We start from the raw sequence: 27,747 nt of genomic DNA, 5'->3' as shown, positions 1-27,747 counted from the left end.
ACGAATACAGGGGCTACAACTCATAAACGGTAGCTGTTCTGTTTTCTTAAAAGCAAAGTAACTCCCCAGAGCAGTCCCAACCACCATAACTGACTGTGACGATGGAAATGTTCTTTGTTCTGCACTGTCCAACATGATAGCCACTAGTCACGTGTGGCTTCATGGTGAAACTGAGAGATGAAGTTTTTAATTTTAATTAATAGCTACAGTGGCTAATGGGTAATCGTACTGGACGATGCAGGTAGGTCTAGAAGACTGCCAGACTCAGGGCGAGGCAGATGACACAGCAGGTAACAGGAGGAGCTGGGAGAAGAAGGGACAGGGCGCTGCACAAACACGGCTGGAGTGCGAGGAGACGAGCTCAAAAGCGCTAGAAATGGCAGGAGCAGGTGGTCCGAGGCTACTGCTGTGAGCAGTTTTCAAGCATGGGGAGGAAAGAAGAAAATGCCGCAGGAGGTAAGTATAAGTGGAGGCCAAACGCAAAAGGCACGTACTGTATGACTGCATTTATATGGCAAATCCAGAACAGGCAAAGCTACGGAGCAGAAAGATTAGTGGTTGCCAGGGGCTGGGAATGGGGATGAGGAGGGGAAGGGGAGTGACTGCTAATGAGTATGGGGTTTCTTTTTAGGACGATGAAAATGTTCTAAAATTAGGTTGTAGGGATGGTTGCACAACACTCAAAACTGGACCTGGATGCTTTAAGTGGGCAAATTGTATAGTGTGTGAATTATACCTCAATCAGACAGTATAAAAACACCCAAAACCTCAGGAGGCCTCAGGTCACTGGGACCCTGCATGGAGGATGGGGGTGTGGGGAGGGAAGCAGGGCCAAGGTCCCATAGACTTGGCTGCAGGAGTGTCGGGACAGCCGTTCCCGGCTGAAATGTGTTCATTTCCCCATCCCAAGATCTGACTTTGATTGAAAAGAACAACAGTCCTCTCAACAGCTGGAGCCTTTACCAGTAAAGAGAAAGCCAATGTATGCAAAAGAAATTGAACACCAGATGGTGGTGGGCGGGGGGGGGGGGGGGGGGGGTTGGAAAGGACTCCCTAGAGAGAAAGAAAGAGCTTGAAAAAGGCAGAAGGTAAAAGAAAAAGCCATCTATGATCCCTCCTGGAAGGACAATGTTATCAGACATTAGTTTGACATTCCCAGAGGTGAAGGAACAAACCTGCTCTTTCATTTCCTTCCCGATGGCTTTTCTTCACCAGGGACTGAGAGGCTCAGGTGAGCACAGCATGGCAAGTACCTGGGAGAGTTAGGGAGGCTGTGTACTGACCGAGAAAGCCAGTAAGCCGGGAACCAGGAGTGTGGCCATTAGGTGCCTAAGGAATCTATTCAAAAATAAAAGGTGACTGCATGTGGGTTTTTAGAAGAAAGAGTTTAATTAAGACACAGATATATGATTATAAAGATGCACAAGTCTAAATTTTTTTTTGAGGTTAAAAATAGTATCTTTGGCATAGTCCCTTTTTTTGGTAAATTTTAAAGAGAAACAACAGCCTTTAAGTATGATGTTAAACTGGAAGATATTCAAATTGTACTTAACATCCTTTTTTTTTTTTTTCTGGCCGCACCACACAGCATGTGGGATTTTAGTTCCCTGGCCAGGGATCGAGCCTGCGTCCCCGGCATTGGAAGCGCACAGTCTTAACCGCTGGACCCCCAGGGAAGTCCTCATTCTATTTTTATATCAAGTTCTATCTCAGGAATACAGGAGTCCTAAGACGAAGATCTACCACCTCAATTGTGAGTTACAGAACATCTGTGCTAAGTGGGAGACAATTTCTGGTTCAACCACCCTCTACTCATAGAGGAAACAGGTACGGGAAGGGAGTCCATGGGGAAGCCCCTGACTCTCCACCCTGACCCAATTCCCCAAAGTGTGAAACAGATCTCTTTGAGAAGCCACCCCATGGACATTTTATACATACTGATGGTTATGCAGCTTAATGTGTATTTTATTTTATTTTGGCTGCACCGCTCAGCATGCGGGATCTTAGTTCCCCAACCAGGGATCGAACCCGTGCCCCCTGCAGTGGAAGTGTGGAGTCTTAACCACTGGACCATCAGGGAAGTCCCTTAATGTGTATTTTATTTTACATTTTTTAAATGTTTATTTATTTATCTTTGGCTGCGTTGGGTCTTCGTTGCTGTGCACAGGCTTTCTCTAGCTGCAGTGAGCGGGGTCTACTCTTCATTGTGGTGCGTGGGCTTCTCATTGCGGTGGCGTCTCTTGTTGCAGAGCACGGGCTCTAGGCGTGTGGGCTTCACTAGTTGTGGCACGCGGGCTCAGTAGCTGTGGCGCACGGGCCCAGTTGCTCTGCAGCATGTGGGATCTTCCCAGACCAGGGCTTGAACCCGTGTCCCCTGCATTGGCAGGCGGATTCTTAACCACTGTGACACCAGGGAAGCCCCAATGTGTATTTTAAAATAATGTGTATTTTACAATTAGGACACCAAACTTGTAACTTCACAAACATTAATGGTCAGAATGAGGTGAAGTTATAAAAGGTGGATTTCAAGTTGATTTAAAACATTAGGTGGTGATGGTTGTACAACACTGAATGTACTGAATGTCACTGAACTGTTTACTTAAAAATGGTTAAAACAGAAAATTGCTATATGTATTTTTACCACAATGCAAAAAAAAAAAAAAAATTAAAATAAACACGGGGTAAAGAGTAGCTTCGGTGGCAACAGATCTAGGAAAGAACTGCGTGGCAGGAGTGACATTTAAGAAGCACTCCAGTCCTCACGGGAAGTGGCACCTTGCAGGGGCACGCTGACACCAACAACTTGGAGCGCTGAGTTACCCCTTTAGCACCGAGACAGCCGCTCTGAGGGCAAAGCTGAAACGATGCACCACCGAGGGAGCCTCAGAGCTGTAGGCGCCCTCAAAGGTCCCTTCCCGAGAGCCTAGTGGACAGCATGCAAACCGTGTGTGATAGGACTGCGCAGGCTAACTAAAGCACACTGATTCGCATTGACGGAGTTACTTCTCCTTGGGAGTAGTTAAGAGAAAGGGCTTGGAAGTCAGGCGGACCTGGTTTGACTCTCAGTGCACACCACTTTCCAGGAGCAACCCAATTTCTTCTTTTTAGTTTGATCCCAGTCTTAGTTTTTAAAATGTGTGTAGGACTTAATGAAATCTAATAGTAACTTTGGACACAGGGGAACAAGGTCGTGAGGGAAGGAGGTCTTCGTGTGCTGCCGCCATTTCTTCTGCCTTCAGTCTCTGAGCCTGGGACAGAGCATCTGGAGGTTCACAACCTCTGTGGTCCGTAGGAGCCACTAAGAGGAGAGTCCAGGGAAGAATTTGCCATTTTCAGTGGAAGACAAGTGGCGGTTACTGGCTATGATGACTTTGTACTTTGGATCTCGATTTACTGCACCTTTCTTTATAGTAAGACACCAACTGCTTAAAAAATAATCCATGAGGGAATTCCCTGGTGGTCCAGTGGTTAGGACTCCGCACTTTCACTGCTGAGGGGCTGGGGCTCAATCCCTGGTCCGGGGACTAAGATCCCACAAGCCCTTGGGTGGGGGTGGGGGGGTGTGGGGATGGGGGACGGGGAATCCATGAGACAGATATGAAGAGGAGCATTTTAAGAGGTGCACTCTCTTTGAAAAAAGGATCAAACTGTTGAACTCAACATACTAGATACGTTTGTAAATAAATTTATGGCATTAAAAAATAGTAACTCTGGTTATTTTTGGGGGGAGGGTGGGATTAATGCTTTTTTAAAAAAAACAACCCGATTTTTATTTTCAAATAAAGTATTTTTATTATTTTTATTTATTTATTTGGCCATGCCATGCGGCATGCAGGTTATCTCAGTTCCCCGACCAGAGGGATCAAACCGTGCCCCTTGCAGTGGAAGCACGGAGTCTTAACCACTGGACCACCACGGGATTCCACAACCCCATTTCTTTTAACCTCAGCTTGCTCATCTGCTAAATGGGGATGAAAACCGTAGCTCCCTCCCAGGGGCGTTATAAAGACTAGAGCATATAATGTGTATCGAGTGTTTCCCACAGCACTAGGAGGGTGGTGAAGAGTCAATGAACATTAGCTAGGACAATTACTGCATAAACATTTCATGGGCTAGTACCCAGTACAACCCCCACTGGGAAATACTACTCCAGACACACCCCCCACAGAGCAACTCTGATGAGAAGGTTGAGGCCTGGCCCACCCACAGGCCATTGCTGGTTGCATGCCCCTAGACAGGCACCAGCTTCACAAAGACTGGCCTCCCAGAGGATGAGGATGGCAGTGGCAGCTAAGGAGCAGACAAACTTATAATTCAGCCAGAGGGCCTGGGACTCCTGGCTCAGGGGCTGACTGAATCTGCAGTTCACAGAGGTTTGAGGAGGCCCAAGTATGGGCCTCACTCAGAGAGTGACCTAGAATTACTGAGTAGTAAACCCAAGAAGTCTTAGAAATGCCCTTCTGTGACCCTGTTTTGAGGTCCAAATGAGGGGAAAGGAGCTGCAGCACTTTGGCCTGGAGCGTTGAAGACCTAGAGAGGAAGAGCCCCACGCTCTGGGCCTCAGTGCTCGCTGGCTGCCTCCCCAGGTGCAGGAACTCCACAGCAGGAAGGGACGTGCACTCACAGGTCTGGGCCAGCTCTGCAAGGCGGCAGCCACTACTGGCAACAGAAGAAGCACAAAAATGAAGGCTGCCAAAAAATTGTAAAGCGCCTCCCTATTAGCGGGGATGCTGAGAAGAATGCAGGATGACAGAGAAGGCAGTTTTCTGGAAGAAATTCTGTTCTTTCAGGAGCCTGGGGTGGCTCCACTGCATGTTAACAGGTGCATCAAAATGCAGCCGTACCGGGGTGCCCACCCCTTCCTCAGGAATGCCGCCGACCCCTCCAGCCCCAGGGCTGCCACCTACCCCAACAATCAGTGACTCTGAAGACAACGTCAGTTCTTCTCAAACAGTTTAATAGCAAATAAACAAAGGAAGGTACCACACTTGGCAGATACAAAATGACTTTTTGTCCGTGTGTCTGTGCAATTAAAACAGATTTAGGTTCCCTATTGGGACAAAAGGAAAAACACACAGAAAAGGAAGGAGATTCCTTTTAGACACATACTCCCTTGCTCCAAACTGGTAACAATTTTTTTTCTTTTTTAATCCACTACACAAACTCTGTGATCAGGTCAGAAAAGCGACAAGGGCTCTTCTTGCCTTTTTTTTTTTAAACCATTAAAGTAAAATCCATAATTTTCTACATAGTACAACACAAGTTCACACAAAAAAGACATTTTCTTTTGCAAATCAAAACAGAAAAGAAAGGAAAAGCTCAAACAAGGTAAAGAAAAAGCATTTCTACGGCTGAATCACGACTTTGAGTTGATTGAATCCCATTGTTGCTGCAGAACAGACTGTGCGTTTGGTCATAGTGGCAATTTTTTTCTCTTCACATTGTGAAATCACTTTACATTGTTTTCTAGTAGAAAAGGCAAAAAACTGTACAAAACCCCTAGTGTTAAATACAACGTTTGTACCAATAAAAAACTCACACAGGTTTGTCTCCAAAATGTAAAGTTTCTTTTTTTTTTTTTCTTTTTAAATTATTCACAAAAAGCAGCTGGAAATCAGAAAGGCAGCTGCCGCTCCAGGGTCTCAAATCCATTAAAACCACCACAGAACAATTAAAACAATCAGAGAGAGAAAAGGAAAAGGAAACAACGTCCAACGTTTGGCATTTGGTTTTATCCACAGGTTTTCCCAGAGCTCCTCTTGGAATTGAAAGCAAAATATATTGGCAAACATGGGTTCTGAATACACAGGAAGGGGAGCCTCAGCGCCTTCTGCCAACAGAGGCAGCTCTGTGCAGTCAGACTGTGGGGTGCACGGCAGTCTCGCTCAGGCTGGGGTTCCTGGCCTCTTTCCATCCAATCACCCCTTCGAAGAAATTAAGCAGCCTACCGTACACTGGACCTCCACCTGGCCGCCCTTTCCTTCTAGTAAGAGTGGCTTCAAGCATAATACTAGGCAACCTGCCAGGTCCCGGAGCAGAAACTCTGCCGAGATCCCTTCCTTTATCAACCCCAGCGTAGAGGACGCTAACAGTGCTTCTACCTTCCCACCCCCCGCCCCCCAGTCCCTCGGCTACCCCTCTCCATCCTTCCCTGGAAATCCTACTTCGCAGCTCTCTCACCCACCAGCAGCTTAGGCCTGGGTGGGATCTATCCCAAACTCCTCCCTCTGCAACCTCTTACCTCCACAGATCCACCTTGTGACCTCTCACCTCCTCTGACCCCTCCCTCTGCCCTTCACATTCCTACTCAAGTCCCTAAGACCCTGAGGCTGGATGGCGCCACAAGAGAGGAGGGCAAGTTCCCCTCAGGGAACCAAGGAACTGGCTTGCCTGGCACCCAGGGACAGTAGCTATTTGGCTCTTCACCCAATTAAAACAAAACAGAACAAAACAAAAACGAAAACAAAACCAAACCCGCCCTAACCCCCACCCCACGAGCTGAGCAAGAGCCGAGCTGCAGTGAGGAGCCAGTGTGGGGTGGCTGGTGCCCAGGGCTGTAAACAGTGTGAAGACTGTAGTATTGTGCTTGTCACCTAGGAGAAGCGCTGCAGATGTACTGCCACTTGGGGCGCAGACGGCCTCCTGCGAGTGGCTAAGAGCGCCCTCCTTCTTCGGCGCTGAGGGTGCTCACTAGCCTCTCGCCCGCCCACAGCCGCCTTCTGAGTTCTACCTCTGCCCCTGTGCCTCTCTGGACCCCCTTCCCACCCGCCTCTGAGCAGAGCAACCGGCCTCCTGAAGGCCCCGCCGAGACCCGGAGGCCGTATGAGGTGACAGTCTAAGTGCACAGGCAAACGCTCTAAGGGCAATAGAGGAGAAAGTTGCCACTTCAAAATAAAAATAATACAATCTTGGAAAAAAAAATTAACCCCACAACAATTTAAAACAGCTTCTTTGAAACCCTTTTAAACCGGTCAGTTTCTGCACAAACTATAGAAAACAGAGAGGTGAAGGTGATATATACGAAGGTGTGAAGAAACAGCAGGAAACATGCAAAACTTGTTTTTTCTGGGCATAATCTTAGTAGGAAAGGAAAAAATTCAAAACAAAAACACAAAAACAATACAAAAACAAAAAAATCAAAGCATCACATTTTGCTGTGGAGACTGTAGGAAGAAGCATGGAGGTGGGCACAGCAGGGCTGAGGGGAAGGGGCCAGAAGGATCTGCAGACTCCCGGCAGGGTTGCTCCAGGGAAGAACCACAAAAGAAAAAGGGCTGGCTGGGGCCCAAACTGCAGCCGGTGGTCAAAAAGGAAAAAGGGTTCAGGTGTTTTCTGCAGTTGAGAACTCAGAAAAACAAAAATAGAAACACATGCGGTCTCCTCAAGCCCCACAAACTATATCAGCAAAATGTGCTCAGGAGCCTCAAAGGTTTTAGTGACATCTTTTATTTCATTGTTTACTTCAAAGTTGTCTTTAAAACTAAGCACACAGAGAAACAAAGCCTAGAAACAGACTGGCTGTGTGTTCACAGAAATACAAACACCACGCGGTATGTGCTAGTAGGGCTGCTCTGAAGACAATTACAAAGAATTGGAATCACAAAATCAAGTGGTTATCTTATGAAGTTCTAGAAAAATAGATTTTTTTTATATTCAAATGCAAGTTTAAATATTTCCCCTTCAGCAGTCGTTCTAGCAAAACCAATTTGGCAGCACAAAAGAAAAAAAAAAGGAAAGAAAAAAGAAAAAACAAAGAAAGAAACAAACATAATAAAAATACACGTCAGCATCAAAGGTCAACACAAGGTCAAAGGTGAGAGTTCAAGCATCAGAGAAGCTGAAGAGACAGGGATTTGGACGATGTACTTGACGCCACATCGACATGCTTTAGGCACAACGATGAACAAACGGCAGGAATCTAGAAAAAAAAACAAACCAGAAAGAGGGAGACCCACTGAGTTACACAGAGCAATACATCCAAACAAAGAGAGAGAGAACAGGAACACTCACTGTTGTACAGCCCTGAAATGAGGAGGCGGGTGGGGTAGGGGCTGGGTAATGACAGGGAACTTTCGCACATGCTAACAATGGACACAGGGAAAAGTCAAAAAAGGACATGGAGGACACCGAGTAAACATCCAACTGCCAGAGACAGAGGGAACCTAAGGCTTGGATTTCCCAAGAAGCGCCCAAACACATCCGAAAAGGTCTCTCTGGTGGAGCAGAGCCTCAGCCTCTCCCTCAACTCCTGGTCAAGACTCAGGGAGAAAGTCAAAGCTGCAGGCTGGGGTGGGGAGAATTCTTTAGGGAAGAGGGCCAGGATTTGTCCTCAATCCTACGGGGATGGCCCTTTGTTCCCGGAAATCCAAGCTCTTAGCTTCCACGCAGGCCCTGGCCACTCATGTTGGACCCAGGAGACAGTGTCTGGCTGCATTCAAGGTAAATCACTTTCATGATGAAACCCAAGTAAGAAACAGAACTACAGCAGAAAACACTTATACACGTGAGACCCCCACACAACAGAAAAGGGCTGCTTAAGACTTGACTGCGAGTCTCCCCTCTCCGAGCTGACGCTTTCACACCGTGAGACTTGTAGGGAAGCAGCTTCTTCACAAAACCATCTTTGGCCTAGGGAGAGAACTGTGCTCAAGGGCGGCACTGCTGTGGGAATTCGCTGGGCGGGGGACAAGAGAACAGAGGGAAGCGCCTGGGCTCACCAGCTGGCCGCTGTGGCAGCCCGGACCCTGCTGAGGTGCACGCTCCTTTTAGAAACAAGAACCCACAAGCAGGTATGAAACCTCAGAGTGTGGTATCAAAGTGGGCTGATTACACCTTTACCTTTCATGTCAACAGGGAAGGGGTTTCATAAGGTCCTGGAGCCCAGGGCAAATCGTGTACAAATAATAGTGAACTGGGGGAGGAGGGAGAGAAAGGGAAGAAAGTGGGAAGAAGAGTGGAGTTCTGGGCTTTGGAAAGCCCCACAATGGCCAAGGAGGAAGACAGAACAGGTTAGCGATCACAGCACCGGCAGCACCCTGGGGAGCACAGCTCTCTCCTCCGCCAATTCACAGCATTAACTCCTTCCCCCTCTGGCAGATTAGCTGAGCTGCAAACGGCCACAGAAAGTCAGTAGTTTCAATCATACACAGCACCCTGTGTGTACAACAATCACATTCTGGATTCTACAAAATCCTGGCCTTTTCCAGAGATATAATTTAGGTAATAAATATTCTCCACCCCGGAGCTGTATAAAACTTCTATAAAAATAGAAACGACATTCTTGGTTCCAGCTGGTTGGGATTCAGAACAGCGCCTCCCCAACCTAGCATTTTTTTCTTTTTTTGTTGTCTTTTTTCTTTTTTATTTTTATTTTTTGCATTTATTTAAAAAATCCCATCATGACCCTGGAAGCCTTTGGAACAGTTTTATCCTTGAAACACAGGACACATTTCTCCCAGTGCGTGGAATTCAAGTTTACGTGGTTCAGCTTAAGAAGTACGTTTCACGTTTCTTAGAGGACAACAGACCCAAGTTATCACTATGAGAAGGGAACAGCTGTCCCAGCTTCAATGGGATAATCCAACACCACCAACTACCTGCACAACAGCAAGACAGTCAATCCTTGTCTGTGGCCCAAATGGACAGCATGACAAGGAGAGAGCCCCCATCTGACTTAATAGCCAACCAACCCCTTTAATCTCACCTCTGCTGCTAAGGGTCAGGACTGATGTTTGTGAGGTTTAAGATCCCAGGGACCCGGCCCCTAGCCTTGGCTAAGATCGTATCTTAACAGGGCCACCTCTGCCCAGGTACACATTCCCAACAGCGTGTTCTTTCTGGCTCTCTGCCCCCGCAGCACTTCTGGGAGCAGAGGCAGAGCCCAGAGGCTGTGTGGGTCACAGGCAAGGGCTGCAGTGAGACCTGGGGGAGGCAGCAGGGAGCTAACTGTAAGCACGAGGACAAAAACGAACACGGTGATGCTGAGGTAAATGAACACTAAATCCATATGGAGGTTGTAAACGTCCTGTTGTCTCCTCTGTCGCCAAGAGCAGAAGATGGGGCTGGAGCGGGCAGAAGAGGGGCCTGCCTCCGTTTTGACACTACATCTGGGACATCTCAACCAAGGAGGCAAACATGGATTTCTTAACCCTTTTAAGTGCTGAGTGCTGGCCACTGGCAAACGCAGCACTGGCTTAACGGGACCTTACGATTCAGGTACACCAAGAAGCAGGCTTCTCCTCCCCCAGCGTGATGGCTTTTGGTCAGTCTGCTCAGGAGAGGTGCTCCCTTCACCTAGATGCTGTAAGCCCTTCTTGGATCTACCCTCGTGAGAAACCTGTGGCTGGGGATGGAAGAGACATTCCTCGCTGTGGTCAACTATAAAGAAGAGACCAGACAGTGTCTTCCCCAGAGGCCTTCTTTAAAGGGACCTGGTAGAAATGGGCCACGGTCTAATAGTTTGGTGTTGAAGTAAACTAAAAACGACCTCTTTGACCGGCTGCTGCTTCCTAACAGCCACCAGCCAGGAGGGCAGGGCCAATCCAACACCAGTGGCTGGCTGGGAAAGCTGGTAATGGGTGATATATCCCTGCTTTTTGCACATATCAGGCTAATTTAACAGGTGCTTTATTTCCAGAGAATTGTTAGCCTCTTCTTAGGAAAGAGGGGCAGAAATCCCAGACAAGAATCTAAAAATTAGGTGGCAAGAACTCAGTATTTCCACAGAAGGCAGCTATGGAGGAGTTTCAGCCTCCAGCTCCCAGGGCTGCTGGGTGTCAAGTCACTCTCACTCTCCAAAGACAACCCCACCTCCTCCGCCCCCCAAAAGCTCTTGGATGTCAGTTCTCATTTCACTCACTCTCGTGCTCAGGAAGATTCTGGGGGTCAATTTTTTGTTTCACTCAGTCCTCTCTCTTTGGGTAGTTTGGGGCAAATTCTGATCTTCTTTTTTAATGTTTCTCCATTCCCCCTCCTCCCCCAGGGCAGTTTGATGTTGGTCCTTCTCAACACACTGGTTACAAACACAGCAAACTTTTAAATAAAGAAAAAAAACTCAGGATATGGCACCTAAACTCCAAAGTAAAACACTGGAAACCAAAGCACAAACTTGTCCTCTGTACGAAGCGAAATTCCCACAGAAGGCAGTAGCCGAGTCTTCAGGGCAAGCTGTGCCTGCGAGAGTGGCAGGGATCAGGGTCCAGGGCTGTCAACACACAGCCTTAGGGCTTCGAATCATTAAGGGTGCTCCTCCCCCACTTACCAGAAGACCCTCTCACTCCAGTCTCAGAGGGGAGCACGCTCAGTAGGGCTTGCTGTCATTCTTCGAACGTTTGAGCTGCACTTTAAGCCGCTTCATGCCAATCTGAAAGCCGTTCATGGACTGGATGGCAGCTTGAGCCGAAACAGGATTGTCGTAACTTACAAAACCTGTGTGTCCAAGCAGAAACCTAGGTGAGGGGCATAACGAAGCAGGAAGGTTCTCAATCCTCCTTATGCAAGAGATACCTTATGAGCTTAGTCTCAAATCCCAATTTTTCTCAGCAGGGACAAGAATTCTTGAAATTATATCACATGAAATAAATCAGGTTGCTAACAGTAGCAGTTGACATCTACACAGTACCTTAAAGTTTTTTTGGCCAAGCCATTTTCCATACATTATTTTTACCTCTGGAGTGACAGTGTGGGTAGAAATCATCATTCCCACTACAGAAATGAAAAAAACTGAGGCTCAAAAAGAGGTAATGTAACCTGCCACAGGCTAAGTTAAACTATAAACTCAAACTCAGCTCTTTCTGCTATCAGCCCCTTCTCTTTCTAACTGGTAAAAATGCTTAACCCTCCCGACACCAGAAGAAACACCAACATACCAAAACACTTGCTCAGGTTTGTCTGCTTGTCTATGAAAACCTTGGCAGACACGACATTCCCAAAGGGCATGAACATCTGCAGCAGGTCCTGGTCTCCAAACTCCTGGGGCAGGTGGTAGATGAACAGATTGGCTCCTTCTGGACCTTCAAAATCCCATTGAACAGGTCAGTGTCAAGCACACTCATCCTCTGCACCAACTGACTCTCATTTCCACCTGTGCTAAAACTCTCAGCATCCCAACAAACAGAAATTCACCTGGAGAACTAAACAGATTCTCTAAATACAAAGCAGGGAGCTGAACCGCGATCACTGAAACAGGTTCCTGCCCTCTTTCCCGTTCACCATTCTCGAGCTCTGTCTCATTGACAGAGGTCAGAATTCGACCTTGTGGGAGGATGGTGTGCTGGGACAGTAAGTAGGCAGATTTGCGTGTGGTGCAATAAAACCAGAGACTACAGGGTTGTAGAGGAACAACAGAAAAGGAGGTAGAGCTTATAAATAAAACAGGTTTCAAAATTGTGCCTAGAAACTATAGGGACAGCAAAGAGATTGGTAATTGCCAGAGGCAGGTGGGGCAGGGACCTACTACAAAGAGACATGAGGGAATGTCTAGGGGTGATAGAAATGTTCTACATCTGTGGCGGCAGTTACGTGACTACGTGTGTTCGTCAGAGCTCACAGAGCTATATTCCCAAAAGGGTGAATTTTACCATATGTAAATTGTGCCTCAGTAAAAACATATTTTTAAAATGTGCCTATGATAAACAACTAAGCTCAAACCTAGAATATGCTTTCCTCTTCAACCATTTACACTCAGTGATTTCCTGACCAAAGAAGAGGTTTTTTAAAAAATTTTTATTGGGGTATATAGTTGATTTACAATGTTGTGTTAGTTTCTGCTGTACAGCAAAAAGAATCAGTTTTATATATATATATATATATATATATACATATATCCACTCTTTTTTAGATTCTTTTCCCATACAGGTCATTACAGAGTACTGAGTAGAGTTCCCTGTGCTGTACAGTAGGTCCTTATTAGTTATCAATTTTATATATAGTATGTATACGTCAATCACAATCTCCCAAATTATCCCTCCCCACCCCCTTTCCCCCTGGTAACCATAAAGTTTGTTTTCTACATCTATGACTCTTTCTGCTTTGTAAATAAGTTCATTTGCACCATTTTTTTAGATTCCACATATTAGTGACATCGTATGGTACTTGGCCTTCTCTGCCTCACTTACTTCACTCAGTGTGACAGTCTCTAGGCCCGTCCGTGCTGCTGCAAGTGGCACGATCTCATTCTTTTTATGGCTGAGTGACAGTCCACTGTGCGTATGTGGCACATCTCCAAAAAAGAGTTTCATTACAATCGCAGTCCAGCCAGTCTCCAGCCACCCTGGACTCCCTGCTGTTGTCAAACACATACAGAACACTGCTGCCTCAGGGTCTCTGCACTTGCTGTTCCTCTGCCCCATTACTCTTCTTCCTCTAGATATATGCATGGCTTGCTTCCTTCCTTCCTTCCTTCCTTAAGGTCTTTACTTAAACGACAACTTAGAGAGACCGCCTTCTCTATATAAAATGCTATCTTTCTGGCACTCTCTATTCCTCCTTCCTGCTCATCATTCTTCAGAGCACCATTTGGAACACCTCATGCTTCTGTTTATTGTCTGTCTCCAGAGTTCCATCAGTTCCCCCACTACCACATCCTAGGGCACATAAATGTCCAATTTAGAGCCGGTAAGGATGCACTGCACCAAGGCTCCTTGCTGCTAAAGCAAGAGAGGATACTTGTCTTTTTCCTGCGTTCGTGCTTAAATCTTGCCAGCTCCTGGTTATGAAAACCCAGTCATATATGAGCACAGAGATGTTGGCAGCACCTTCTATTCATACAAACCACTTTCAGGCCTCTTTCTGCTTAAAAAGCCTCTCCTGAATTTAATACCATTTATGTCAAAGCACATACCTCCCACTCCATCAACCCCTGGGCCATAACTCTTCCTGTCTCATCACCTTTCAGTTTGTCCTCAATTAGGAAAAGCATAGATCAGAAAGTGAGGGAAATGCCAAACGACAGAGCTAAAAGGGACACCTAGACAGAAGATATCCTCTGACAATTTATAATCCACAGAGAAGACTTCCTAACAAAGACAGACTGCCAGTGCTCGCTTCAGCAACACGTATACTAAAACTGGAACGATACAGAGAAGATTAGCATGGCCCCTGGGCAAGGATGGCACGCAAATTCGTGAAGCGTTCCATATATTTGTGAAGTAAGCCGGAAAGAGAAAAACAAATATCGTATATCAACACATATATGTGGAATCTAGAAAAATGGTACAGATGAACCTATCTGCAAAGCAGAAATAGAGACAAAATGTAGAGAACAAATGTGAGGACACGGTTGGGGGGGAGGCGGGGGTGTGGCATGAAATGGGAGATTCGGATTGACATATGTACGCCGCTTGGTATGAAACACATAACTAGTGAGGACCTGCTGTACAGCACAGGGAACTCTACTTGGTGCTCTGTGGTGACCTGGATGGGAGGGAAATCCACAAGGGAGGGGATATGTGTTTACATATGGCTGGTTCACTTCGCTGTGCAGCAGGAGCTAGCACAACATTGTAAAGCAACTATACCCCAGTAAAAAACAAAAACAAACAAAAAAACAGACTGCAGACTGCCAAATGGTGTCAGACACAATAAAGCCAGTATGTTTCTTCATCTAAAAACTGCAGCCCCATCTCAGGAGAGAATACAGAGGTTCTGACCTGAGCCACATCCAGAAAGCAGATCACAGTTTCTCAGTCTACCCCTGACACTGCCAAAGAGAAGTGTTTAAAAAAAAAAAGAGAAGTGTTGGCCTGACCACCTACATGGCTCTCCTGGGCTCTGCCCTGCTTTTCAGTGCTGGTCAGATGGAGCACCCACCCCTGTCCCTGACTCCAGTTTCCCTTGGCACTCACCTTCCTTCTGGCTTCCAGCAGCACCAATACTCTGCTGTGTCAACAAGTTCTGGTTGTACAGAGTGGGGAGCGCCGCTGCAGCATATTGCTGGATCCCCGAGTAGGCCTGCGTGAGGGCCTCCATGGTGCTCCCAGTGCCATTAGAAAGGCCACTGCTGCCCAGCCCACCATTTAAAGCAGCCATCCCTTGGTTGGGGGTGAGGGTGGGGGGAAGAGCAGGATTAACAGATTGGAAAGACTCAAGCGATGCCAAAGACAAACTCCAAAGTACGCCCTTTCATCTCCTTCTTAGCTTCTCCCTGAGGAGGAATATTCCTCTGACTGGTCAGATTTTGGGACACTCACCAGGCCTTATGGCTAATAGGGACATTTAAAAATGCCACACCCAGGTGCGGCTCTCCCCATTATCTTCTTCCAACCTGTGCAAGAAGTGATACCACTTATACAACTTGCCCCATTTTTTTTCTTTGGCTTTGCTGCCATCTTCTCACAAAGAGCTGGAACGTGGTAAAATAAGAGTCCCAGGACTGGGGACTAAAAGGGATACATATAGTCTATGACAAGATGTGGGCAAATCCTATCATCAAAATAGCTGCTAACATTTATTGAGCACGTACTAGTTGCCAGACACTGTACTAAGTAATGTGCTCAGCACTTTACCTATGTTCTCATTTAACTTAATAACCCTCAAAGTATTCTATTCCCACTTCACAGATGAGAAAATGACCTTAGAAAGGTGGTCTTCAGTTACAGGTAGTTAAGGGGCAGAGATGGGATTTAACTCAGGTCTGACTCAAACTCCCATGATCACTTCTAACTTCACTGGGCCACCCCAATCATTCATTCTAACGGCACCCCTACCAGAATTGTTTAAAATGTGCTATCTGCACAAAGAATGGCTCGATGACATCCAGGGACTGGCCCTCACCTGCCAAAGAGCTGACGTTGAGGCCTGCTGTTGCTCCAGCTAGTGTCTGTAGGGCTCCAAGGGAGGCGATGGGATTGACAGAGCTGCTGCTGCTGGAGCTGGGTGAGGACCCTGCTGTCAGACATCCAGGAGTTAAACTCAGACCAACACTTACCTTCTCAGGTCAACAGGAACCAAAGCACAAGTTATGTTACTCAAGTATTCTCTTTATAAAGATGTTTTTCAGTTACTGATTTTTCCCCCCAGCTGCTGATTTTGATAACTGTCCCTGCAGGACATAGAAGCAAGTGATGATTACAACAAACTAAAAACTACGAGATTTCTCTTAAGTCAGAAGATGACATCTGAGGGCTTCCCTAGTGGTGCAGCGGTTAAGAATCCGCCTGCCAATTCAGGGGACACGGGTTCGAGCCCTGGTCCGGGAAGATCCCACATGCCGTGGAGCAACTAAGCCCGTGCGCCACAACTACTGAGCCTGTGCTCCGCAACAAGAGAAGCCACCGCAATGAGAGGCCTGTGCACCGCAATGAAGAGTAGCCCCCACTCACCGCAACTAGAGGAAGCCGGAGTGCAGCAACAAAGACCCAACACAGCCAAAAATAAATTAATTAATTAAAATAAAAATGCCATTTGAAAATTTACTGTACATGATCTGACCCCGTTGGAAATGGGTGTTAACTACTCTCCAGAATGACACACTCCTCTCTTGGGCTTCTGCCCGAGGCACACAAGGGCACACTGGCCCCTATTATACATGCTTACCTGAACTGGTGAGTACGCTGAGGGGACTGCTGGATGTAGTGAGAGCATTGGTACCACTTGGTGTGTTCTGAGCTGCACTAGCTGCAGCAGCTAGTGCAGCCAAATTCTGTAACTGCATTGCATTTAACCCTGCAACATCCAAAGCAAGAGATCAGCCAGCAGATAAGGGTGCCTCATATCCACTCCAGCAATGACCGTGCACACTGGCAGAAGGCTGGTCCCAAAGAGGAATTGTTCTAGATACAGGCAATACTACAGAGCTCCAAAAAGATTCAGATCTCACTCAACTCATTCAGAAACTGAACATTTCCTCAGATAAGAGATGTCTAATCCAATAGCATGCCAGCCCAAGTGAGCATTAATAAACGGATGGGCAATTAGGAAACCAGAAAAGAGGGGTGGATCCTGTGGCCTACCATGGAGCCCGGTGTCTAAGAGAGCAATGCCGAACCCTGTGGCAGAGAACGGGTCTGCATCTGAGCCCCTCACTCACACTTTACAGGGGCTCTGTTCTCTGCAATGGAGGTGAAAACGCAGAAAATGTAGTAGAGATCCAGAAGGCAATGGAGGAGATGACAGGGGGATACACGTGAAAACAGCAATAGTAGAGAGAACAAAGAAGAAACCACCACTTGAATAGTAGATTAATTATCAGAAAAAGAAGAGAGAAAAAACACTGAGGAAAAGACTTCCAAGTAGAACCTAGGCAACACAGGTAGAAGGAGAGCAAGAAATCTGAACTACACTGACAATGTGTGGCAAACTTTTTACTAGATAATGGAAAGGCAGGTGGGTGAGGGTGGAGAATTAATGAGAATAAAAAGGCTACAACACAGATTTACAATCTAGCAACTTTTCGAAAACACAGCAAACTTTAAGTCCCTGGGACAAAAATGAACCACTGTCAAACTTTTCCCAATGGCATAATGCAGTTTTCCTAAGACCAGCCCTTCCTCAGATGCACCTGCCTAGCCCTATCCCGCTGCAGCAGAGCAGAGGCAGGCAGCTCTGGAACGGTCCCCTCCCTGCCTCCTTAACTTTCCTGACAGCCCCTGCCTCAGGTTTGTCTGTGGAGCCTCCTTTTGTTATAAACTCAGGTATCTGCCAATTAAGTTTTCTGTGCATGTTAACACCAAAAAAGGTAATTCACCTAAGAAATAACATGTATAAGACACTAACTGCCTGGGTTCTAGCAGCTTCACGGAAAGCCATGCACATTGAAGCCATCTTAGACTTTTCCTCAGCGAGTCACTGAAAAAGTCACTTTACTGTGGAAATAAAGAATTCCTGCAATCTTCTCCTTATCAAAGTAGCTGCAGATAGTCTGCAGATGCTAACAGCTCTTTTCCATCTTCCTCCTTAATAGAGACTTAAGGGGGTGAGGAGCAGCAGACAACCGCAGAGCAATACGACATCAACAGCTTAAAGAGCCACCTTCTACAGACAAGGTAGTTGAATCCTAGGATGTTCATCTTATGTCAGGTTTACGTAATGAGTGGAAAAAAAATTTTTTTCTGCACAAACGGTAGGAAACCCTCAGACTGCTGTTAGCCGGGTCTGTTGGCTTGGCTGCTGCCGCTCCTCCGCAGCAGTGAGACACTTACCTCCCATGGGGTGGAGGCTGCTCAGGGTGTTGAGGTTCCCAGAGGAGGCAGTCTGCTGAAGGAGCTGCAAATAAAGCTAGACATTACACCAAAAACAGAACAAGAGTGAGAGTGAGGGCTGGTTCTGCATCTGGGGTAACTCTACAGCACAGCAAAGCGAGAGTGCAGAGGCCCCCAGAGAAGAAAGTTGAAGACAAGAACCCAAGCCAACACAACAAAAACATGAGGCTATGACAGCACAGGACAACACAACACAGCTAAAGCCCTGGCCCAGAAGACAGTTGTGTTTGTTGAGTACAAAGCCAAGCTCAAGTCCCTGGCAACAGAATGCAGCACAGCAGAGGACAGAGGTAGAGGAGAGAACTAAACTCAACTCAAGCAGCCATGTAGTCCGCTTAGAGGAGTGTCTGCATATTAGTGGCTGCCATTTCTAGTTCCTCTCCCAAATTCTCCTTTGGTAGGTCCACACATCTTATTTTGTACGTTGTTCCCACCTGGAGACCTAATTTCTGCTTCACACAACTATTTAAAATACCAAACCTGACCATTTCAGAGTATTTCTTGGAGTCATCCTTTACCGGCCACAATGAACCTGTGACTAGATCAATCTTGTCATAACTAGAATGCTACACATTCATCTAGCCCCATTCATCTCACTGTTGCAGATGACCAAGTGATTGCTGGATCAGTCCATATCCGTTCAGCGTACATTCTCTTTCAATGGTTGTTCCATAACAAATAAAACAAGAGGACCTGCCCATGAGCTTATGACCTCCATGACCTTACTCTGTACCTTCGCAAACTGCAACCCTCATCTAACCAACCTGCTAAAACCTTTTGTTCCATTCAAACCCAATCACTGTTCCTTATGAACACCTGGTATTCTTGTTTCTGGATTCTTTATTCAATCTGTTATTCATTCCCATAAACATCTGACCTGGTTCCTCTGTCATCAGGAATCTCTCTATTCCATATGTGTTTCAGCAAGTCCACAAACCTCCAGAGGCAGAATGAAAAAATGTACATACAGAGAATTTTTACCAGCTTCTGAAAGGGGTCTGCTACCTCAAAGATTAAGAACTACTTGCTCTAGTTCTAAGTCCACATATTCCAGTACCTCATAATTAATGATGAGGTACTATCACTTTCACAGTCCATTAGCACTCACATGTCTTCATTTCTGTCTTCTTAAATACCTTGGGCAACGAGTTCAGTCCCAACTGGTGGACTGTGCATATTGTACTTGGCACTTCACTTCCTCCCTAAATGAGAAGAGCTCTTAGGGCGGGGATCATGTCTAACTGAAATGAAGAGACCACAGCTCTCAACATACACCATCATGTGCTTGCTAGATGTGGCAATGACAACAAAATGGGGAGTCTTCCCTAAAAGAAAACTCCAAAACTCTCTAAAAGCAAATGCACATCATGGAGATAATTTTCAAGGCATTATCATTTTGGCAGAAGACCTAAAATCTCTCTGAATTTTCTCAACTTACAAGCAATGTTCTAGCACCGAGAAACAATTTAATTTGTAGGAATATAACAACCATCTACACTTTTTGACTTCAGAGAATTACTAGTGAGGGTAAACTGGGATTTCTTCTAACATTTTAGAAACATGGAAACCAGAGGGCATCAAATTAGCCAAAACCTAGTACTGGGGGATAGAAAACATTGCCTTTCTTCTGTTTCCATATAAAATAATATTTTAAAGGATGAGGAGTGAATGACTATAATTACTTCTATGTGTATATTTCTAACTATCCATACTAATCTAGTAGTTTCACCATTTATTTTCCTTCCTTGGTAACTTCACAGATGACTTGTTCTTTCTGATTCAAAGATGAGACAGTTTTAAGTGTCTTGTGCTATCCGCAATTCTTTTAAGGGTTAAAGCAGTGATAATCCCCCGTAATGTACATTGCAGATCTAATAAATCTAACCAATTGGAGCCTGCCCCTCTTTTGGATTCCATGACTCAAACTCAACAAGAGACTAATCAAAGGAAATCTATTTACTATTTAGTGAACTCAAATATACACCTGTAACACTCATTTAATAATGTCCATGGTTAATCTCTTGATCTCTCAGTCAGTGGAAACATTTACTATCATACTCTACAGGGAAGACTCAATAAGGATTTTAAGGATGCCCTCTACAATCTACCAGAAAGAGATATGGAGAAAGATATTTGGTAGCTAAGATTTCCTCAGGAATTTTTTTTCTTGGGGGCAGGGACATATGAGATGTTTCTAAATTTTTTTATTAGAAAATTAGGATTTCACTGTAATTGGAGCAGAAGCTCAAGATATAACCAAAGATATGCGATGAGAGAGAGAGCGTGTGTGTGCACGCAAGACTAACGTGACAAAGAACATTTCATTGCCTGAATTTTTACGTAAAGTTTTGCTATGCTAAAAGTTGTGACTGCCATTATGTATGTTAGCTAGGGACAGCAGAAGAAGAAACAGCTGGGAGCTTGCACAGCCTGCAGAAAGCAAACCACAAAGACTCACTGCTAAATACTGGGGTCCAAGAGTATTTAGACCAGCAAGGTTTCCCCACACAGATGCTGCGCTGATTTGCTGCATCTGCTGCTGGAGCTGCTGGGCCATTCTCTTCTGCTCTTTGTCCTTCTGTGTATCAGCAAATTTTACCACCATGGGGGAAGAGCAGCCCTATGAAAACACCAAAATCAAAGGGTCAAAATCCTCATTCTGGGTGAAGGGAAAAATCCTCCTTTCTAGTGACGCATAGGCTGCATTCTAATTTCATTCACTGTCAAATGATTCTCTTCCTGATAGACACAAGTGGCAAGATATAATTCAGTTTAGTTCCAATACGCTAATTTTAAAGAAAGCACCAGTTTTTAATTTAAAGACGTTTGGCCTTCTTAACTTTTAGGGCAATCAAATGCTATATACATGCTACCGGGCTTCGATTGTCAATTGTCCTACCGCTCTCAGACCAAGGAACTTCCTCCTTTCATTCATCTGCCCCTACCTCCATGGTCTGTGCTTGGTGCATTGCCTTGATAGCTGTCTGTGCCATGGCTCTTGTTGTGAAAGTCACAAATGCACAACCTGGTAAGAGAAGAATCAATAACTCATCCATTCATTTGTTTAATTATTTATCTGACATGTACTGAGCACCTACTGTGTGCCCAAGTACCATGCTAGCAATACAGACATGGTTCCTGCCTTCAGGGGTTCATGATCCAGTGGAGAATACAGATATGTTATGACAGAGTGATACGTGCTTTAATGAGAAACCAGGGATGCACGCACGGGAAAAAGTGCTTGAGGGATAAAGGAGGAATCATATTCTCTAGCTTCTCTTGTGAAAGAAGTGTTTCCATTTTGGCATGGAGAACCTCTCCAAGGACTGAAACAGAGAATTTTAATACATGACACTTAACTGCAGAATGTAGACTCCTTGAGGGAACTGGGATCAACTGATAGGAGTTGTGACGGGACCTAAATATACAACACCAAACCCAACCCTCTCCATCATGACAGTGCCATGTTGGCTAGAGATCACTGGTTTCCACTGATCCAATTAAAAAGAGAGTCCAAATTTAAGATGAGTACTTTTAAAGGCTAAAAATGTACCCACCTCGGCTCAGGCCATCAGGTCCCCTCAATATCCGGCATTCTTCGATCTGTCCGAATGAAGAGAACATGACTCGGATGTCATTTTCAGTGCACTTCTTGGAAATCATACCAATAAACAGCTTCCTGTCTTCCACTGCTAAGACAGTAAAAAACAAAAGGCTTGAACATTACTACTACAAGAGGTAGTGCAGCACAGAGCTCTGTGCCTTTATACAAGATTTCACCGATTTTAAGATACACATTTTTTTCCCCATAATTTAGCACCTACTCTTACCATCAATGGTATCTTAAAATTATAATTGGAACCATTTAGACGAAATATAGTAGCTTCATGATCTTGTGAAAGTTACTTAACCATTCTGTACCTGCTTCCTCATGTGATTAATAGAGATAACTGAGTTTACCTCAAAGGTAGCTGTAGGTATTAAATGCCAAGCACTCAGCATCTTGCCTAGCACTTGGCAAAGTTTGCTCTCATTAGCAATACTATTATACCAAAGAAGGACGAGGTTTCATACTGAATTGACGTGACAAGAGAAACAGAACACACATCTCAGTGAATGTAACTGTCCACTTTCATTTTCTGGTTATTCTCTTGAGGACTAAGTTTTCCTTCCTAATTTGTTCAGTTCCCCATTTCACTCCAGCTCATAAGAAACTGCGTTGATCAAAGGCATTCCAGTTCACTCTAAAATGTTCTTATAATATTTCCCTGTCAACTCTGACTTATTTGCCATACTTATTTTAAAGAAAAGGACAATTTAGATGACAGATTATTTACAGCACTGATTCACTACCTTGCACCATACACAAAAATTAACTCAAAAGGCATTAATTCCGAGTAACTAATGGATTAACTGAATCTAAGACCTGAAACCATAGGCTTGGTAAGCTCCTTCGCATGGGTCTTGGCGATGATTTTTTGGATTTGACACCAAAAGCAAAAAATAAACAAGTGGGGCTATATCAAACTAAAAAGCTTCTGCACAGCAAAAAACAAACAAAAAACCGTCAACAAAATAAAAAGGCAACCTACTGAATAGGAGAAAGTATTTGCAAATCATGTGTCTGATAAGGGGTTAATATCTAAAATGTATAAAGAACTTGCAGAACTCAACAGTGAAACAAAAACAACTTGATTAAAAAATGGGCAGTGGATCTAAAAAGACATTTTTCCAAAGAAGACATACAGATGACCAACAGGGACATAAAAGATGCTCAATATCACTAATCAATGCACTGATCATTTGCACTGTAGGGAAATGCAAATCAAAACCACGAGATATCATCTCACCTGTTAGAATGGTTATTATCAAAAAGACAACAAAGAACAAGTGTTGGTGAGGATGTGGAGAAGAGGGAAGCCTTGGGCACTGCTGGTGGGACTATATGGTGCAGCCACTGTGCAAAACAGTATAGAAGTTCTTCAAAACATTAAAGTTAGTACTACCATATGACCCAGCAAGTCCACTCCTGGATATTTATCTGATGAACACGAAAACACTTACTTGAAAAGACCTATGCACCCCCATGTTTACTGCAGCATTATTTACAACAGCAAAGATATAGAAGCAACCTAAGTATCCATCAATAGATGAATGGATAAAGAAAATGTGGTATTTTACACACACATGAATATCATTCAGCCATTAAAAAAAGAATGAAATCTGGCCATATGTGACAACATGGATGGACCTTGAAGGCATTATGCTAAGTGAATTAAGTCAGACAGAGAAAGATAAATACTGTATTGCTCTCACTTAAATATGGACTCTTTTAAACAAACAAACAAACCAACAAACAACTGAACTCCGAGATACAGAGAAAAGACTGGTGCTTGTCAGAGGCAAGGGAAAGAAGGTAGGCAAAAAGGGTAAAAGGGGGTCAAAAGGCACAAATTTCCAGTTTTAAAATAAGTTAAGTCATGGGGACATAAGGTACAGTATGGTGACTACAGTTAATACTGTATTGCATGTTTTTTTAAAAAAATAAACTTATTTATTCATTTATTTTTGGCTGTTTTGGGTCTTCATTGCTGCGCACGGGCTTTCTCTAGTTGTGGCGAGCGGGGGCTACTCTTCATTGCGGTGTGCGGGCTTCTCATTGTGGTGGCTTCTCTTGTTGAGGAGCACGGGCTACAGGAGCGTGGGCTTTAGTAGTTGTGGCTCGCGGGCTCTAGAGCGCAGGCTCAGTAGTTGTGGCACACGGGCTTAACTGCCCTGTGGCATGTGGGATCTTCCCGGACCAGGGCTCAAACCCGTGTCCCCTGCATTAGCAGGTGGATTCTTAACCACTGCGCCACCAGGGAAGCCCTGTACTGCATGTTTAAAAGTTGCTAAGAAAGTAGATCTTTTTTTTTTTTTTTTTAATAGTTTTTAATACTTTATTTATTTTATTTATTTATTTATTTATGACTGTGTTGGGTCTCTTAGTTTTCGTGTGTGGGCTTTCTCTAGTTGCGGCAAGTGGGGGCCACTCTTCATCGCGGTGCGGGGGCCGCTCTTCATCGCGGTGCGCGGGCCTTTTCACTATCGCGGCCCCTCCCGTTGCGGGGCACAGGCTCCAGACGCGCAGGCTCAGTAGTTGTGGCTCACGGGCCCAGTTGCTCCGCGGCATGTGGGATCTTCCCAGACCAGGGCTCGAACCCGTGTCCCCTGCATTGGCAGGCAGATTCTCAGCCACTGCGCCACCAGGGAAGCCCAAGAAAGTAGATCTTAAAAGTTCTCACCACAAGAAAAAAATTTTTTTGTAACTATTTATGGTGACAGATGTTAACTAGACTTATTGTAGTGTCGTTTCGCAATATATACAAATATTGAACCATTATTTTGTACAACTGAAACTACCATGTCAATTATATCTCAAAAGATTAATTAGAGCACAATACAATCCAAATGCCATAAGAACAGCAAATACACAGGAAGAAACATTATAAGGGGAGGGCTTTATATACTTGCTTACCATTGTTCTTCTCACTGTCGGCAGGTTTCATCTGTATAGGATGATGCATCTAAAAAGCAAAACACATGAATATTACTATTGAATACACCAAAGGAATTCAGAAACATAAATGAAGACTCTAAAGGAAATACCAAAACTGACCTTAAGAGTTGTCTCTGAACTCTTGCCTGCCTCATTATCTCCCCTCCACAAAATATCAAAATAGAATGTGAGTCAACAAGTCAAAATTCTCTTGGTTGAAAGAGAATTATTTTCAGCCTATCTTCTTTGAAATATTCCCTTTATGTCCTCCTTTACATCAATTCCTGTGGCAGTCACCCTTTTCCCCAAATGGTTTTCAGTGTGTGCCTGAAATGTATAAGTATGTTCCATATGTCAAAACCACCACAGTTCCACTTACTAGTAGGAGCTTTCTTACCCCTGGGAGGACCTTCATGTTGTGAAGAGCATTCTGAGCTTCTAATGCAGCTTTTCGGGTGTAAAATGTAACAAAACAGCACCCTGCAATAAACAACACTTCAGGAAATCAAACCAGTCCTTTGAAAGCAGACAATTCCTAGAGCACTCCCTCCTCCAGGTATATATTGAAAATTAAAAGAGAGGGCTGGGTTTATTAAAACTGGGGGGGGGGGTGGAGGGAGGGAGATGGAGAAAACCTAGCAGGGGGGAAGAAAAAGATTTTCTATCATTTTCTTCATTACTGTAGTCTCCTGGTTTTATTAAAATTCTTCTTTAACTGCTCTTATAACTTCTTTGGGAAAGATGACTTTCCTTACAAAGGTCACGTCACCATGCCATTCAACCTGCCCTACTTGGAGCACCAGGTAGTGTGCTGGGCAAGAAGACTCAGCTACAAACCAGACAGACAGAGGCCTTGCACTCTTGCAGCCTGTAGTCTACAAATCGTTCTTTCACAGAACAAGCCTTACACTGTAGCCAATTTCTACCATATGCCTCAAACATAATTATCATTTATTAAGTTATAAAATGACTTAAGAGCAAGGACCTCAATATCTTTTTTTGGACTCTTGGTTTTCATCAAATATCATCACATGTCTAACAGCACACGGCACTTGACTGAGGAGATCTGGAGATTTTGTGCTCTGTATCTTTAATGGGGATCGGAGCAGGGAAGTATGTCTTGTAAATCTTGGGTCCATAGTCCCATAAGATATGGTACAGATTTCTTTCAAAATCACCCTGCAATTAAGATTTTAAATTACTGCATATTATATTGACAATCATTTTCAGGAACTATAATACTTTATATTCTTGGTTAACTATGCCACAAAGAGAAAATAATTCTTCAGCTTCTAGGTCCTCTGCTATTAAGCTGGTTTCAAACATAAAATCATGCTTGCGTACATCTGCACTGTAGAACAGCTTTCACAGAAAATTACTCTGAAATGGGTCATTTGGGAAAACAAGTGTATGTCTATGTGGTATGGGGCAAAGCTAACACCTTATCTACTATCAGGCCTATAAAACTTCCACTCTGCTGGGTATTTCTGGAAGCAGCTTGCCTTTCTTCTCCTGTTCATTTTGTAGGCTACAACAGGTCACCTACAAACAAGTTGCTCCTAGTTGCTAAGTCATCCCAGAAGGCCTCTGTAACACTAACAGAAACCCACGGGTACCTGGACAGTCTTTCTCTTTCCACTTACTCTAGCCAAAATACTAAAGAAAACCTATGTGGTTGGTTTACTTCAACTTTATTTTTGTCATTCCACTCCCAAGATCAAATGAGACACTCACATGATTCTGTCTCTTGAATTTACAGATCTCAGAAAGGACTGCCTAAGATCCAATTTACAAATTATCCTCATGATGTCACCTTAAGTTTTTACTTTTAAGCCATTAAACGTGTTTGGACTCGGAGATATAGCTACAACAAAATGACAGGTTTTTTTCCCCCCTGTATGACCACAAGAGCATTCTGGCAATGAGAGAGAGCATGCACATGATTAAAAATACATATACAAGTCAAAGCCCTTACCTTTGCTCTGAGGAGGGTTTTGGCTCCTATCCCTTAGGACGTTGATTTCGTAGACAGCACCATACTGTTCAAACAGTTCCCTCAAATCCTTCTCTGACCAGGTCCTTGGAACCTGGCCCACAAACATCTTGATAGCATCAAGATCCGGTTGGTCTGGGTGGTCCAGGGTGCCGTTCATTTTCTTTGAGCTGCGTAAAATAAAATAAAACTTCTATTATGTATTCATGTTGCTTCCTAGAGAATCTTCTTTTCTTTAAAGGTCTCAACTACTTCCTGATAAAGTAGGGGAAAAAAATTCTACTTCCTTTCACTACTTCCGTTCAATTTACCAAAGTTCCCTGGTCCTCCCTCACTACGCCACCCCTTCCATTAGATTCCCAAACTAAAGTCACCATTCTGATTAGGACACCCTGGGCTTTAACTAAGGAATTGAGTGTCAGTCATTCCTTGTCTAGCTAGAGAAGTCTCAGAAGAACTTAAGAGGTAAAGTTCCTAAAGCAAGTTTTAATCATTTTTAAGCGTAGCTAATAAAACTTTTTAAAATGTCCATAAAATCACAAAGGACTACTGCTTATGGATAAGATTCAGGATTCTCAATCTACACGATGATGGGTGAAAAGTTTCTTTCAGTAGATATTAGAGCAGAAGCACATGATTTCCAAGGCCTAAGCTAAGAATTGACTAGAATGTTAGCCTTTGGATGTTGCTGTCTCATGCATAATCCTGATGCTCTTGAGTAAGCCCCCAAATCAAAACAAAGCTTTGCCTCTTAAACTTTCACAAATGACTGTTATATAAACAAAAACAATGATGTCATCATTCTAGGGTTTTTTGTGTCTAAGTTATCCAATTTACTGCTATTTCTCCAAGATTGTACCAGTTAATTCCCTTACCAACTGTAACCATTATAATGTCCACAAATTCCTCCAATCCCATCACATCAAACCTGTAACACTCCTACTTAAATAACTTTATTCCTACCCCTGCCACTGCCAAGAACCATGGGGAACTCCTGCACTGTAAATGTTTCCACTCAG

The 27,747-nt window shown here is 44.4% G+C and overlaps 1 protein-coding gene, 1 non-coding gene and 1 pseudogene across 18 annotated transcripts in view; 2 read left to right on the top strand and 1 right to left on the bottom strand.

Moving 5' to 3' along the window:
• Positions 1 to 235: 235 nt before the first annotated feature.
• On the top strand, positions 236 to 3,437 carry LOC114237842 (cytochrome c oxidase subunit 7C, mitochondrial-like; annotated as a pseudogene).
• A 1,499-nt stretch (positions 3,438 to 4,936) lies between these two features.
• Positions 4,937 to 27,747, bottom strand: part of CELF1 (CUGBP Elav-like family member 1) — a 72,562-nt gene continuing 49,751 nt past the window's right edge. For 5 of the 17 annotated variants that reach the window (XM_057552125.1, XM_057552126.1, XM_057552127.1 and 2 more), the window contains 13 exons: positions 26,711 to 26,898; positions 25,115 to 25,215; positions 24,715 to 24,763; positions 21,755 to 21,889; positions 21,143 to 21,222; positions 20,656 to 20,817; positions 18,138 to 18,213; positions 16,534 to 16,662; positions 15,772 to 15,885; positions 14,844 to 15,029; positions 11,868 to 12,011; positions 11,261 to 11,427; positions 4,937 to 7,918 (listed from right to left, as the gene is read on the bottom strand). In XM_057552125.1, the coding sequence (XP_057408108.1) occupies positions 11,300 to 11,427; positions 11,868 to 12,011; positions 14,844 to 15,029; positions 15,772 to 15,885; positions 16,534 to 16,662; positions 18,138 to 18,213; positions 20,656 to 20,817; positions 21,143 to 21,222; positions 21,755 to 21,889; positions 24,715 to 24,763; positions 25,115 to 25,215; positions 26,711 to 26,898 (1,492 nt within the window). In that variant the 3' untranslated portion in view covers positions 4,937 to 7,918; positions 11,261 to 11,299. Of the gene's footprint in view, positions 11,173 to 11,260; positions 11,428 to 11,867; positions 12,012 to 14,843; positions 15,030 to 15,771; positions 15,886 to 16,533; positions 16,663 to 18,137; positions 18,214 to 20,655; positions 20,818 to 21,142; positions 21,223 to 21,754; positions 21,890 to 24,714; positions 24,764 to 25,114; positions 25,216 to 26,710; positions 26,899 to 27,747 lie in introns of those variants that run through there. The other 12 variants (XM_007181214.3, XM_007181219.3, XM_007181220.3 and 9 more) reach the window with 12 other exon arrangements.
• On the top strand, positions 14,036 to 14,142 carry LOC114237856 (U6 spliceosomal RNA). The gene has a single exon (XR_003623329.1). It is a non-coding gene; the product is annotated as a U6 spliceosomal RNA (small nuclear RNA).

This window comes from Balaenoptera acutorostrata, chromosome 9, assembly GCF_949987535.1.
Source record: "Balaenoptera acutorostrata chromosome 9, mBalAcu1.1, whole genome shotgun sequence".
In the NCBI taxonomy this organism is placed as follows: Eukaryota; Metazoa; Chordata; class Mammalia; order Artiodactyla; family Balaenopteridae; genus Balaenoptera; species Balaenoptera acutorostrata.
This window is presented reverse-complemented; position numbering and strand designations above follow the sequence as displayed.